This window comes from Schistocerca cancellata, chromosome 2, assembly GCF_023864275.1.
Source record: "Schistocerca cancellata isolate TAMUIC-IGC-003103 chromosome 2, iqSchCanc2.1, whole genome shotgun sequence".
In the NCBI taxonomy this organism is placed as follows: Eukaryota; Metazoa; Arthropoda; class Insecta; order Orthoptera; family Acrididae; genus Schistocerca; species Schistocerca cancellata.
Genome location: NC_064627.1, coordinates 158,118,279 through 158,133,167, shown reverse-complemented (window position 1 = coordinate 158,133,167; position 14,889 = coordinate 158,118,279). Strand labels below are relative to the sequence as shown.

The 14,889-nt window shown below is 39.4% G+C and overlaps 1 protein-coding gene across 1 annotated transcript in view; it reads left to right on the top strand.

Moving 5' to 3' along the window:
- LOC126161446 (probable ATP-dependent RNA helicase DDX46) overlaps positions 1-14,889 on the top strand; it is a 150,802-nt gene that overhangs the window by 41,181 nt on the left and 94,732 nt on the right. Inside the window, exon 7 of the mRNA XM_049917261.1 lies at positions 8,504-8,680. Coding sequence (XP_049773218.1) covers positions 8,504-8,680 — 177 coding nt within the window. The remainder of the gene's footprint in view (positions 1-8,503; positions 8,681-14,889) is intronic.

Here is a 14,889-nt window from a genome sequence, read left to right as displayed (position 1 = left end):
CATCACATGTAGTGCACTCTGAACATCTGTTGTCATTGGCTGGCGAGATCACATGACGTGAGCTATGATTGGCTGACAAAAGTGCATTGTGCAGTGATAACTTGGTTTCAGTGCTTTGGAAGCTACTGTGAAATTCAACAACTCAAAAAATATGTATTTACAGACTTAAAATACAAATTTTACACACAAATGTATTTGAAAAGAAAAGGAAAGAAAAATTAGATATAGCTCAGTTCTGACCATTTTATGCATATTTTGGTCATTTAACTTACAATGGGAAAGGACAGGATGAAGGTGTTGAAACTCATACTGGAGACAGAGTTTCAGTTTTGCCAGTAGAGAAACTGTAAAGGACGTGTACTATCCCAGATTTTGCAACTAATGGTTCCTTCTTCAAAAAGGAGAGAGGGATGAGTTGGGGAACATTAAAAAGGAAGGGCAGACCACAAGATGAGAGGGACCTAAGAAGGGGGATGGAGACAAATTCAGAAATGAAGGCTACTCCTAGGATAGAAGACTAACGCCTGTTTACAAGACACATTTTACACAGAACTGCCAAATTTGTGGTACTGTTAAACCATGTGTTGTGTAGGAAGAGCCAGTGCGCTCACTGTATGTGACTATGGGGTTTGGAGTTACAAGCACCTTTATTCTTGGTCCATTCTTCTTTGAAAAGAGTGTACCCAGAGGGCCTATCAGGTGTACATATGCATGTTGTCGATACCTCCATGTACAACGTGTGGTTCTTGCTTTGTGTAACCTCCCCCTTACTAATCGGCCAATCCTGCTTGTGATGTAAAGTATGACCTTGGATCCCTTGTATGCCTAATCGATTTTTACTAATTGGATAAGTCTCTCTTTCCCGAAGAAATAATACCGATGAGTAGGAGGAAAGTGTACGACAGACACTTCTGATGGAAAAGTCTACTAAAAATAAAAAGTAATTAAACCGAACAGGTTCATAATTTGGAAAAATGAAAGTTATTTTGTGCATTCACTTACGAACAACACTGGACAGAAAAGGGGTACCACTGATCCTGAATCCAGAAGCTACACTAATGAAGGAAAAGGAAATAATTAATGGTCTCTAGCCCACTAGGGTAATTTACATCCAAAATCCTGTACAAGATGATGGGAAAGAAATACATGCATTATTAAACACTGACGTGGCAACTGAAGGTTGTCACATTTTTTGACACTAATTTATGTGGGTATGTAATGATAAAGAAAACTGAGAAGTCACTCTTACATTATGTTTGTCATTAAATTTTGGGAAAAAAGGTAAAATCGAGTAATGGTTTGAAAATGTGCAATTAAACTGTATGTTAGTATTGAAATTCGTTACGTGAACAGTGACTTTCAGTGACCTCAACATAACATCATCAAAGAAATTTAGAAAAAAAAGCAAGCACTTTTACTTTGCAGTTACTTATTTTGCAAATTGAATTTCAAATTATTATCTGAACAAGTTGCAAGGGCAACAGTCTGGATGATTGACTGATCTGGCCTTGTAACAATAACCAAAACGGCCTTGCTGTGCTGGTACTGCGAACGGCTGAAAGCAAGGGGAAACTATGGCCGTAATTTTTCCCGAGGCCATGCAGCTTTACTGTATGATTAAATGACGATGGCTTCCTCTTGGGTAAAATATTCCGGAGGTAAAATAGTCCCCCATTCGGATCTCCGGGCGGGGACTACTCAAGAGGATGTCATTATCAGGAGAAAGAAAACTGGCGTTCTACGGATCGGAGCGTGGAATGTCAGATCCCTTAATCGGGCAGGTAGGTTAGAAAATTTAAAAAGGGAAATGGCTAGGTTAAAGTTAGATATAGTGGGAATTAGTGAAGTTCGGTGGCAGGAGGAACAAGACTTCTGGTCAGGTGACTACAGGGTTATAAACACAAAGTCAAATAGGGGTAATGCAGGAGTAGGTTTAATAATGAATAGGAAAAGAGGAATGCGGGTAAGCTACTACAAACAGCATAGTGAACGCATTATTGTGGCCAAGATAGATACGAAGCCCACGCCTACTACAGTAGTACAAGTTTATATGCCAATTAGCTCTGCAGATGACGAAGAGATTGAAGAAATGTATGATGAAATAAAAGAAATTATTCAGATAGTGAAGGGAGACGAAAATTTAATAGTCATGGGTGATTGGAATTCGAGTGTAGGAAAAGGGAGAGAAGGAAACGTAGTAGGTGAATATGGATTGGGGCTAAGAAATGAAAGAGGAAGCCGCCTGGTAGAATTTTGCACAGAGCACAACTTAATCATAGCTAACACTTGATTTAAGAATCATGATAGAAGGTTGTATACATGGAAGAACCCTGGAGATACTAAAAGGTATCAGATAGATTATATAATGGTAAGACAGAGATTTAGGAACCAGGTTTTAAATTGTAAGACATTTCCAGGGGCAGATGTGGACTCTGACCACAATCTGTTGGTTATAACCTGTAGATTAAAACTGAAGAAATTGCAAAAAGGTGGGAATTTAAGGAGATGGGACCTGGATAAACTGAAAGAACCAGAGGTTGTACCGAGTTTCAGGGAGAGCATAAGGGAACAATTGACAGGAATGGGGGAAAGAAATACAGTAGAAGAAGAATGGGTAGCTTTGAGGGATGAAGTAGTGAAGGCAGCAGAGGATCATGTAGGTAAAAAGACGAGGGCTAGTAGAAATCCTTGGGTAACAGAAGAAATATTGAATTTAATTGATAAAAGGAGAAAATATAAAAATGCAGTAAATGAAGCAGGCAAAAAGGAATACAAATGTCTCAAAAATGAGATCGACAGGAAGTGCAAACAAAATGGCTAAGCAGGGATGGCTAGAGGACAAATGTAAGGATGTAGAGGCTTATCTCACTAGGGGTAAGATAGATACTGCCTACAGGAAAATTAAAGAGACCTTCGGAGATAAGAGAACCACTTGCATGAATATCAAGAGCTCTGATGGAAACCCAGTTCTAAGCAAAGACGGGAAAGCAGAAAGGTGGCAGGAGTAGAGGGTCTATACAAGGGCGATGTAGTTGAGGACAATATTATGGAAATGGAAGAGGATGTAGATGAAGATGAAATGGGAGATACGATACTGCGTGAAGAGTTTGACAGAGCACTGAAAGACCTGAGTCGAAACAAGGCCCCCGGAGTAGACAACATTCCATTGGAACTACTGACGGCCTTGGGAGAGCCAGTCCTGACAAAACTCTACCATCTGGTGAGCAAGATGTATGCAACAGGCGAAATACCCTCAGACTTCAAGAAGAATATAATAATTTCAATCCCAAAGAAAGCGGGTGTTGACAGATGTGAAAATTACCGAACAATCAGTTTAATAAGCCACAGCTGCAAAATACTAACACGAATTCTTTACAGATGAATGGAAAAACTAGTAGAAGCCGACCTCGGGGAAGATCAGTTTGGATTCCGTAGAAATACTGGAACACGTGAGGCAATACTGACCTTACGACTTATCTTAGAAGAAAGATTAAGGAAAGGCAAACCTACGTTTCTAGCATTTGTAGACTTAGAGAAAGCTTTTGACAATGTTGACTGGAATACTCTCTTTCAAATTCTAAAGGTGGCAGGGGTAAAATACAAGGAGCGAAAGGCTATTTACAATTTGTACAGAAACCAGATGGCAGTTATAAGAGTCGAGGGACATGAAAGGGAAGCAGTGGTTAGGAAGGGAGTGAGACAGGGTTGTAGCCTCTCCCCGATGTTATTCAATCTGTATATTGAGCAAGCAGTAAAGGAAACAAAAGAAAAATTCGGAGTAGGTATTAAAATCCATGGAGAAGAAATAAAAACTTTGAGGTTCACCGATGACATTGTAATTCTGTCAGAGACAGCAAAGGACTTGGAAGAGCAGTTGAACGGAATGGATGGTGTCTTGAAGGGAGGATATAAGATGAACATCAACAAAAGCAAAACGAGGATAATGGAATGTAGTCGAATTAGGTTAGGTCATGTTGAGGGTATTAGATTAGGAAATGAGACACTTAAAGTAGTAAAGGAGTTTTGCTATTTGGGGAGCAAATTAACTGATGATGGTCGAAGTAGAGAGGCAATGGCAATGGCAAGGAAAGCGTTTCTGAAGAAGAGAAATTTGTTTACATCGAGTATAGATTTAAGTGTCAGGAAGTCATTTCTGAAAGTATTTGTATGGAGTGTAGCCATGTATGGAAGTGATACATGGACGGTAAATAGTTTGGACAAGAAGAGAATAGAAGCTTTCAAAATGTGGTGCTACAGAAGAATGCTGAAGATTAGATGGGTAGACCACATAACTAATGAGGAAGTATTGAATAGGATTGGGGAGAAGAGAAGTTTGTGGCACAACTTGACCAGAAGAAGGGATCGGTTGGTAGGACATGTTCTGAGGCATCAAGGGATCACCAATTTAGTATTGGAGGGTAGCGTGGAGGATAAAAATCGTAGGGGGAGACCAAGAGATGAATACACTAAGCAGATTCAGAAGGATGTAGGTTGCAGCAAATACTGGGAGATGAAGAAGCTTGCACAGGATAGAGTAGCATGGAGAGCTGCATCAAACCAGTCTCAGGACTGAAGACCATAACAACAACAACATCTGAACAACTGAGCCTTTTTTACTGACTTGAACAGAAATAATAGAATACGTACCAAACCGAACAGTCATGTGCTTCAAGCTATATATAAAATAAACAAAACTTTCGCACTCTTAATTTGGGCATTTCTTTAGATTTGAATTTTTTCCAGTGATTGATTCTCAAACTTGAAAAATGAAATTGCTGTACTTTACTCGTATACTGAAGCCTCTGTTGCACAACAGTTAATTGAAAGTAGACTGAGGCTGAAATTCTTAAAAGTGAAATTATTCATTAATAAACTGGCTGTAACTATTCAGTTTGTTTCTTATGACACTCGGTTAGCATATTGGGGGGGGGGGGGGGGGGGAGGAACAAGGACTCCTGCTTGGTAATAATGTGTAAGCCAATGAGGGCACAGTCATCCTGAGTTTAACTGATTATTATTTAAATAAATTGTCTTAATCAAATCACATTTAGCTGTACTGCTGGGTTATCCATTAATATTGTCTACCAATTAATAGTCTTACTTCAGTGCTGGGCATACGACGAAACTCTGAGCTGACGATGAATCTGTGTAGCTGGAACTGCTGCTGTTGTTGAAGACGGTAGCATCTTGTGGAGCACGGCTAATTATAGGAATGGGCAATCGTAATTAATACAGCCTCTTCCGCCCATCCTCTGTCCTTACTGCTGCTACTAGTCATCAGGCCGGCGCGCGTACATGATGCTGCCGAAATGGTACGCTCTACTGCGAGAGTGTTAACACCAAACTTTTGCACACTACAAATGCTGTAATCTGTCCCGCTCTCTCCACGCGGTCTGTGCAACAACTCCCTACCCAAAGATTTCGCAATGCACAAGCACTGCTATTATCGTTTGTAGTCGATGCAAATAACAATTCCTTTGGCTTTTTCCCAGAGCTTATAAGTTTCACAGTAAAACACGGATAATGTCAACAGACTTCTACCTAAATTTACACATACAGTGAAGTAATGTCCTTACTTATTAAAAGAAAGCATTTAAATTACAAATATTTACATACAATTCAGCAAAAAAAAATTATATATCGGTAACAGGTGCCATGCATCCCGCATTTTCGGTGTTACATTTGGAAGAGCACAACTGTGTGGAAACCACTATTTTCATGCAAGATGGGCATCCCCCCCTGTTGTTTGCCCAGTGAAAGATCTGCTTAATGTGACCTTCCACGAACATATCTCCAGAGGTTTTCCAGATCCATGGGTTGCAACATCACCTGATCCGAATCCATGTGACTCTTGGAGATATCTAAAAGAATGTGTTTGTCAGGAACATGTTTGGTCTGTACCCGATATGAAGGCAAGTACATAGGAACATGTTACTCAGATTCCACCGCAACTGCTGTGAGCAACTGTTGATCATATACACTACATATGCTGCGTCTTATCAACATCTCTGGTGCTCATATTGAACAAATTGTGTAAACAGCGGATGATAATAAAATCAACATTATGCCTTTATCACCTGGATGATGCTGTCTGCCCACATCCTGTTCCTATTCCATTAGATATGAAAACATTTTTACAACTCTTTCTTGTATCTGGTGTCCAAAATTGAAACTAATTTTTTTTTCCAGAATAAATTGGCCCTGCTTTAATGCAGACCCACACTGGATCTCCCAGTACATTTGGAGCACAGTATTATATGGTAGTGAGTCATGGAGTGTGGGAAAAATGGAAAAGAAGTGAATTGAAGTATTCTATATCTGGTGCTGTAGAAAGATGTTTATAAGTGCACTGATCAGATAAGAAATGTGGGGGTTCTCCATAGAATCGGCAAGGAGAGGAATGTGGAAAATACTGAGAAGTAGACGAGACGAGGATAGGACGTGTGTTAAGACATCAAGAAACAACTTCACTGGTATTTGAGGAAGCTGTAGAGGTTGAAAACTGTAGAGGAAGTCAGAGATTAGGATATATCCAACAAATAATTGAGAACAGTGGGTGTAAGTGCTACTGGGAGGTGAAGAGTTTGGGACGGGAGATGAGTTTGCGTTGGGCCACATCAAACCGGCCAGAAGACTGTCGATGAAATTAAAACAGTGATATGCAGAGATGAAGAGGCTTGCACACAATGAAGTAGCATGGAAGGGTACATCAAACCCCTCTTGGGACTGAGGACCACCACCACAACAACAACAACAACAACAACAGCAGCAGCAGCAGCAGCAGCAACAACAACAGAGGCACGCTGAACTCATGAAATCTTGAATTTTAAGTTCACAAAAATGGTTACATCTAAATGAAGAGAGAAATTGCATGTAACTACACTGGTGTTGAACAAAGGGAAGCTCATTTAGAACCTCAGTTGAAGAAAAATGCATAGGTTATATACAGGTGTCAAAAGTAAGGACAACTAAAGTTCAAGAGTAGGGATGTGAGCTATAGTTTTTCTGGAGGGGGGAAAAAAATAAAAAAAACATAAGATGACAAACATAAAGTGTAATTAACAAAATTTGTCAAGAACAAAGACAAAATGCGAGCCAAAGAGAAATAAAAAAGGTAATAATAGATAATGTGCCAAAAAAAGTACGCAAAAACAACAAATTAAGAGAGGAATCAGGCATAAGAAGTTAGCAAAAGACAGAGAAAAAGATGGAAAGAAAAGAAAGGAATAGGACTGGAACAAAGAAGGAAAAAAGTCATAGGATGACAATCTTGTGCATGTTAAGTTTGACTGGAAGTCAAAGTGAAGTGTATATGTATAGGTACTTTTAGTCTCCAGTTTTCAGTGCTTAGTTGCCGTTATGCCAACGTAATACACTGTTTAAAACTGCCAGTATCACTGGCTTGTAATTTACATTTCTTACATAAATTTCTTATTGCTTCTACCCATGCATTCTCAAACAGTTTGCAATAGATTTTTTTCACTGGCTGTGCTTTACAGAGTAGCCCATCAAATAAGTGGGAACCATAAAATAAAAGTGTGAGGTTGATAGTATCTGTGGTCTGCTTTATCATGAACATTGCGTGAATGTTGACAGCTCATCTTGTAAATATGAAGATCATCTTGAGCAATTTGATCTCTTTAAAAGGCATGGAGGTCACACTTCAGTTATCGAAGTTTGTAAACAAATTCTACTCTAGAGTAATATTGTGACATAGTCTTGTCCTTTTATACAATTGGGGGAGGGGGGTCTGCTTGAAACAGAAACATTCTCAGAGAATTATGTGCCTACTTAGAATGCACACTGTGCATGACCCTGAAAAAATCAACATTGAGAGCTGTGACAAGTGCCTGTCCAAATCGTCTGGGTACTATTTTCAGTACTGTGTGTCCTGTATGTGCTCAACGTTTGGTTTTGTTTTGGGGTTAACACCAAATTCAAGATCAAACAGTGAAATAAAAGGCAAGATGTTAAGTTTGATAGGTTGTGGCAAATTGTAGGTGTATCTCTGTTTTACTATGTTCCTTTTCATCATACCTATTCCCCGTTATTTGACATATTTCTTTGGTCAGTTGTTCTGCTCCCCTTTCCACTTATTGAAACCTTTAGTGTTTCCCCCATATCATCCCATTGCTTCTGCAAAAATATGTTATTTCCTCCCTGCAGAGGAGCCCAGTAGCTCCACAGTACATGTAATGGGAAATATGATTGTGGGTAAACTGTGATGCAATTAAATGTTGCCAATCCATATGTCTACTAGAATCAGACTACTGTTGCAGACATTTTTTGTGTAACTCTTTCTGTTATACTCTCTTTTGTTACTTACTACACTTAAAGTTTTAACAGTTTTGCTTTATGTTCATGTATTCCTTTGAAAGTGATCTTGTTTTTAGTTTAACTTTCTTGCTTTTAGTAATGCAATATCAACTGTGATTTAGTACTAAGAACTTATGGTTGGTTGTTTAAGTGTTGTATGACACTTATTCTACTTTTGTTTTTGCAGGGTGTTCAAGAAGAAGTAAGAAAAGTAAATAAACTAGACAGCAAAAAACCAGATGGGAAACCTGGCACAGTAGTTAACAGCAACACCACAGGTGTTGTCATAATGACTGGTGTGGCAAAAAAGAAGGTTGACAAAAAGAAGGGAGAGTTGATAGAACAGAATCAAGATGGCTTAGAGGCAAGTAGGAGTGATGGTTTTTTCAAGATATATTTTTTTATTTTTATCTTAAGCAGTCCAGTGACATTCATAAATATGAATCACTTGATTCTAATTGATTGTAGTTTGATTATTTATTCAATCAATTTGATTAACTTCATCACAGATTGCATCAGCTTAAAATGGATTGTTGTGGATTCTCCTTTGAATCCTTCCCCATTAGTTCATTTTTGTAAGAAGACAAGTGTTTGGTACTTATTTGCAGAACAACTAATGTACAGTTCTGATTTATTTACATGCTAATAATACACTCAAGAACAACTAAATTAAATGGATTTATGTAGCAGAATGTAGTGTCTCCTTTTGTCCTAATGACAGTGATAATGGCAATATTTCAAAGGAGGTTACCTGATCCATAAGAGATCAGGTGCCACCGATAACTCATGAAGATTGGGCCACCCATAACTCATGAAGATTGCTCAGAGCTGGGTCCAAGACACACATTTTGCTAAACGATACTCCTGTGAGCTCAGCAGAATAGAGTTCAGATCACCTGAGAGTGGGAAGAGAGATTTACACACAAGCACTATTCTGTCCATGGAGTGTTACTTGAACTGTTAACACAATTAGGGATAGTGGGTTGACAAATTGTCTTACAAAAGCTACGAACTGTGTTGGAGTGTTGTAGGTGAAAAAATGGAGTCAGCAGGTTCTTGTATTATTTACTATTGACAGACATAGCCTAACTATTCAACCAGTGCACTGGTATTGTGTGCCATGCCCATTCTTCACTCAACTGTCACATCAACACCCAGTATGAGATCTGTAGACATCCTGAATGTATGGCAAGCTGAAGTGGTTAATTTAGTGTAGTTACAGAAGTTCTCTCCTTTTAAAACAGCAGTTGTCTGTAATTCATTTCTTCACAAGTCTGCCTGGAACTGCTGTAATACAATTCCTAATGTGTTCCAGTTCCAAAATTTCTGCAACTCTTATAATAAGAGTGTAAAACTATTATCAGTGTTTTTATTCTTGTAATACAGCTAGATACCATCAATTGCTTTTTCTTGCAACTTTGGTAATAATGTGTGTTCACTAAGGTCATAGTATTGTACATTGCCACATCTAAACTGTAATCTCATCTGGACCCAGAGTTAGAGTCACAGCATGTAGGATTGAAAGCAAGTTCATTACTGACATCAGCTTAACACCAGAATAGAACTCATCTCATATGCAGAGTGTGCAGCTGTTCATACAACCATCAAATACTCCAGATTATGATATTTATACAAACATAAAATACTCCAGAATATACAAACATTACAAACATGAGATATACCAAGAACATTCCAGAAACAATAAGTATGAAATAACAAATAATTACTGTCAGTTCCATTATACCACATAGTATATTCTGTAGCTCATGACATTGCTTCTTCTCCTAGAGAAATAGTGAGTGACTCACTGTTTCAGAAATTCTCAGTGGAGCCAACTGCAGTGCCCTGGATTTGGATTTTGTCAATGGCCCTCTGTATGGTAGCACCGGCTGGTCATGTTGTCACATCTTCACTATGAAGAGCATTGAACGCAGCATCATCAGCCGAAGCTTCGAGCTCATTGAATAGGTCTTCAGTTTTCTTGAACCTCCCATCATTGATCTGTGCATAAGGACTGAGTGTCTGTGCGTTTGTCCTCAACTTCATACATCATGTTTGACAAGAGACGAAAGATGTGAACAAAGCCCAAAGTAGTGCTTTACTAACTTTTCTGCTAGTCCTGCTTTCGGCACAGATGTAAAAATCGAAACCGAGTTCCTGGACGGCATTTCACTGGTTGGTGCTTAGCACTGTAGTGCTCTCAGTCCTTCTCTTGTGTCTCCAGAGACCTATCATTTAGGCCTCACATTCGGTGTGAAGCCTGCAATGTCTTGATTCACTGTGTTATATGCAGATGTCATGTTGGGCAACATTGTATCCCAATCTCTCTGTTCCATATTAACGTGCATCAAAGGCATATCTACCAGTGCCTCATTAGAGCATTCTGTAAGGCCCTTTGTATGTGGATGGTACGCAGTTGTCATATTGTGGGTGAAGTCACAGTGTGAAATTACCTCAGATACTAGTGTTGACTGGGTAACTTTTTCATGATCAGAGATCATCACATGGGGTGCTCCATGCTGCAAAATTATGTCTGCTACAAGCAACTTAGCAAGTTCCAGAGCTTTGGCAGCCGACACAGCTTTGGTGACAGTATAGGGAGTGAAATAATCAGTGCAGACTATAATGTATCAGTTCTTATTCATTATCTTTGGGAACCTCCCCAAAAGATTGATCCTGGTTCCATGGAAAAGTGCTTCTGCAGGCAGGATCTCCCATGAGCTCAGATGGCTTGTGATGCTTGCAAGTTGTCTCATCCAAGAATAACATGACTACATTATGTTAAAATACATATTTGAATGACTGCATTCTGAATTTGCTAGTTAGTGTTGTGATACGTATTTCCCATTTACAACCTTCTGCACAGTTACTTTGATACCACAGAACTTAGCCTTCTTTAACTTATGACATTACTGAAAAAGAAGCTCTTGAGTTGGCTAGTGCCCGGATTAGTTGGCTGTCGATGATGATGTTGATGAGATGTTTTTGTCATGTTGGTAACTGTCGTTCATGGACAATTTTCATCTCCCGTCCAGATGGTTGCCTTGCTTAGTTTTCCTGAATTTGGTAGCTAGGTAGGCAGCTGGTACCTCTGTACGGTGATGGGAAATGGATACAGTTTGTTGGGGAGTGGCCTAGTCCAGAGTATGGAGATGAGCTTCGGCCCACGGGTTGATAATAATCTTCTGCAGTTAACTGGCATGAATGGGACTGTTATGGTGGATGATGTCTTCTGTGTCTGTTCTTCTAGGGAATATTTTACTTGGTGGAGGAGTTTGTTGTACCTGCGTTGGCTGTGTGATGAAAGTGTGAGTTGGCAGACTCCGTTCTTCCTGGCATGTTCGGCTGGTCACAGAGATTGCTGCTAAAACTTGCTACTCCTCTTCTTCCACAGTCTTTGTTACCGACTGACGTATTGGGTTGACATTCAAGGCTGCACTATTGTTTTCTTGGTCCAATATTTCTGGCTGCCGTACACTGCTTTATCTCTTCTCTTACTATCTAATGTCTGAGTTTGTGGGGCAGTGGGTTAATTTTAGTAAGAAATATTGTATCTGTTCATTCGTCTCTGTCTTTTACAAGAGCCTGAAAACTATTTTGGCAGTCAGCCAGGAAGTGATGGAGGACATACTGACCATAGTTTCCAGTCTGCAACTCCACATTCTTCTTTTGCTCACTGAAAGAAATGCTTTTTCTCTCTATCTACTCAATGGGATCAGGAACTATGATTATAAATGAAAGTTCTGAGTTCTAACTAATTCATACATTTGATAAAATTTCACACGCGCACCATGGTAATATTCCTGATGATGATGATGATGATGATGATGATGATAGTAATGATAATGTCTCCATCATAAACAACACTATGAGCAGTTCAGAGGCGACCCTTATGGTAAGTTCCCACTAAATGGTCTTTCGCCCTGACTTCTAATAAACAAAGTTAATTGCTCACCACAAAAGTGGAAAATAATCTCACCACTTACACAGGGTTTTGTTAACATTATGGGCAGCACACAAACAGTTGCTTCCATAAATCTAAGTGATCCAGGACAGTGTACAGTCCTCACAAGTTCACTTCCTATTTGCACTGAAAACACGGGCTTAGTTGCAGCCTGGCTGTGATGTCACCCAAGGCAGCATGTAAGCCAGCACACCAATGGCATACTCGCCTTCTCCAACCCACCAAGTCCGCAATCGCCGAACATTGTATTTCCACAGACCATTCCATGAATTACGACGACACAAAAATTTTGGCCCATACATCAAACTTTTGTAGCTCGATTATCAATGAATCTGTGGAAATAAGATTGTCTGACAATGAGACTCTCATCAATCGAGATAACGGTTATCAGCTAAACTCTACGTGGAATCCTGTTATAGAGAAACTTTGTAGTCGACGTACTTATCTGCATAAAGATGGAAATCGACCTGCTACCAGTATGCCAGGCTTTCACAGTGGAGGGTGTGAGGCGCAGCGCACAGAGCCGTCATGAACGCACACGCTGAGCAGCGCATGCGCAATGTCACCTCAGTACGGCTTTAAACAGCGGAGCTCAGCGCGTACTCACCAGTACTACTACAGTGGCAGAAGACTCTGCGCCGAAATATTGTGGCAGGATGTTACTGATATCCGGCAGTTCTCCTGTGTTTTTGTGGAACAAAGCCATCATTGACTGATGTGGACAGAGTGATAGCTCGGTGCGAAGTGTGTGCTTCACTGCCTCTCAGGCTGTATTTATTTATGGGCGCAGCAGACATTATTTTACAACTCTGTTGTGTATCAATCTACAATCTTCATAATTTTTATATGAATGGAGTTAAGTTGGCTTTAGGTACAGAAAAAGTTTTAGCTTGACTGCATTTAAACTAGGCCAGCTAAAATTTTTAGAATGGAACCGACAGTAGAACATGACCTCAGTAATACATCTTTAGGAGACCTTGTATTGGTTGTTATTTACATCAAAGTCTTGAAACTTCATACCTTCATTATTTAATGGATGTAATCAAGTGCTGTAATCAGAACTTTCCATCATTAATATAAATGATACTTAGTTTATTACAAATAAGGACGTTTTTATTCCAGATGTAGCTGTTGGTAAATTACTTGAAAACTATCAGAGGTAGCTTAATGTGGTCACATAGGCAATGTTTTTATATCAAACTTAAGCTTCATATGAATTTTCATCTTTCTGACTCTAATATTTTGTGCCTTCATTTTTTCATAAAAACATCAATTTTGACCAAAATATTGCTCTAATTAAGTTGAGACTTGTCACTGTTGATTGCGACATACATATGCACATTCTGAACAATTTGTGGCTTTCTAGCTTTATTACTTAGTGCCACTTGCTTTTATTTAAAAAGATATGTTTACGGAAACATATTCATCTGATCATTCTGAGATCTAACAATTTAAACATTAATATACTGAAACATATGATGACAGTTTGAAAAAGCTAGTTTAATTACATCTTTAAATTATGGTGCAATACTTGTATGCTACGCAGAGACGCATTATGATGATGTGGTGCTAGTAGTGGGTAATTCCTGGCACACTTGCTCGCCTCTGTATCTCTCAAATGATGCAGCACATGTTTTGCCACAAGAGAGGCAAGATCAAGGTAGTTTTCCACAACAGGCATGGTGACCACATTCAGCAGGTGGTCATATCTCTTTCATCTGACTTTTTCTGTTGCATTTCCTCGATTTGTAACAGCACTTCACGAACTCTGTCATTGTGACACCCTTTACCAGAAGGGCTTGGTACACGTTTCTTCGTTGTTCTCGAACCACTGTTGGGTTGTACGTCCCAGTAAAAGTACACATTTCCAAAAACATAATGTCATCCTGTGTGATGTATTTGGCTTCTCGGTTGAATCCTTTCAGCCATTTCATTGTGTCCTGACTAACGTCTCAGAAAAACTGATGGATGCAGATGCCCTGATGTGCGACTGACTGTTTTGGACTCTGTCTGTCTCCTGAATGAATGTACAGATCTTGGGAATGATGTACTGCATGTATTCCAGTTCCTGTGTGTGTAGGTGATGACTTTGATGCTCCCTAATTGGAGCCAAGGTGAAGCAGATGTTTTGCATCATCATTGAAGCACAGCGCTTAGAAATAAAAGAATGTTTATTACTGTCAGCAATGTACAGCAAGAACAGAACTCAACTCCTGCATGTACAGTGCAGATATTTATACAACCATTGAATATTTCAGAATGTACATCTACATCTACATCAGTACTCCGCAATCCCCTTATGGCATGTGGCAGAGGGTACCCTATGCCACTACTAGTCATTTCCTTTCTTGTTCCATTCGCAAGCAGAAAGAGGGAAAAACCACTGTCTATAAGCCTCCATATGAGGCATAATTTCTTGTATCTTATCTTTCTTTCCCCTAGGCATAATGTGTTTTGGAGACAACAGAATTGTTCTGCAGTCAGTTTCCTGTTAATGTTCTCAGCAGTGTTCCTCGAAATGTATGTCACCTTCCCTCCAGGGATACGCATTTGAGTTCCCAAAGCATCTCCATAACATCTGCATGTTGTTTGAACCTACCACTAACAAA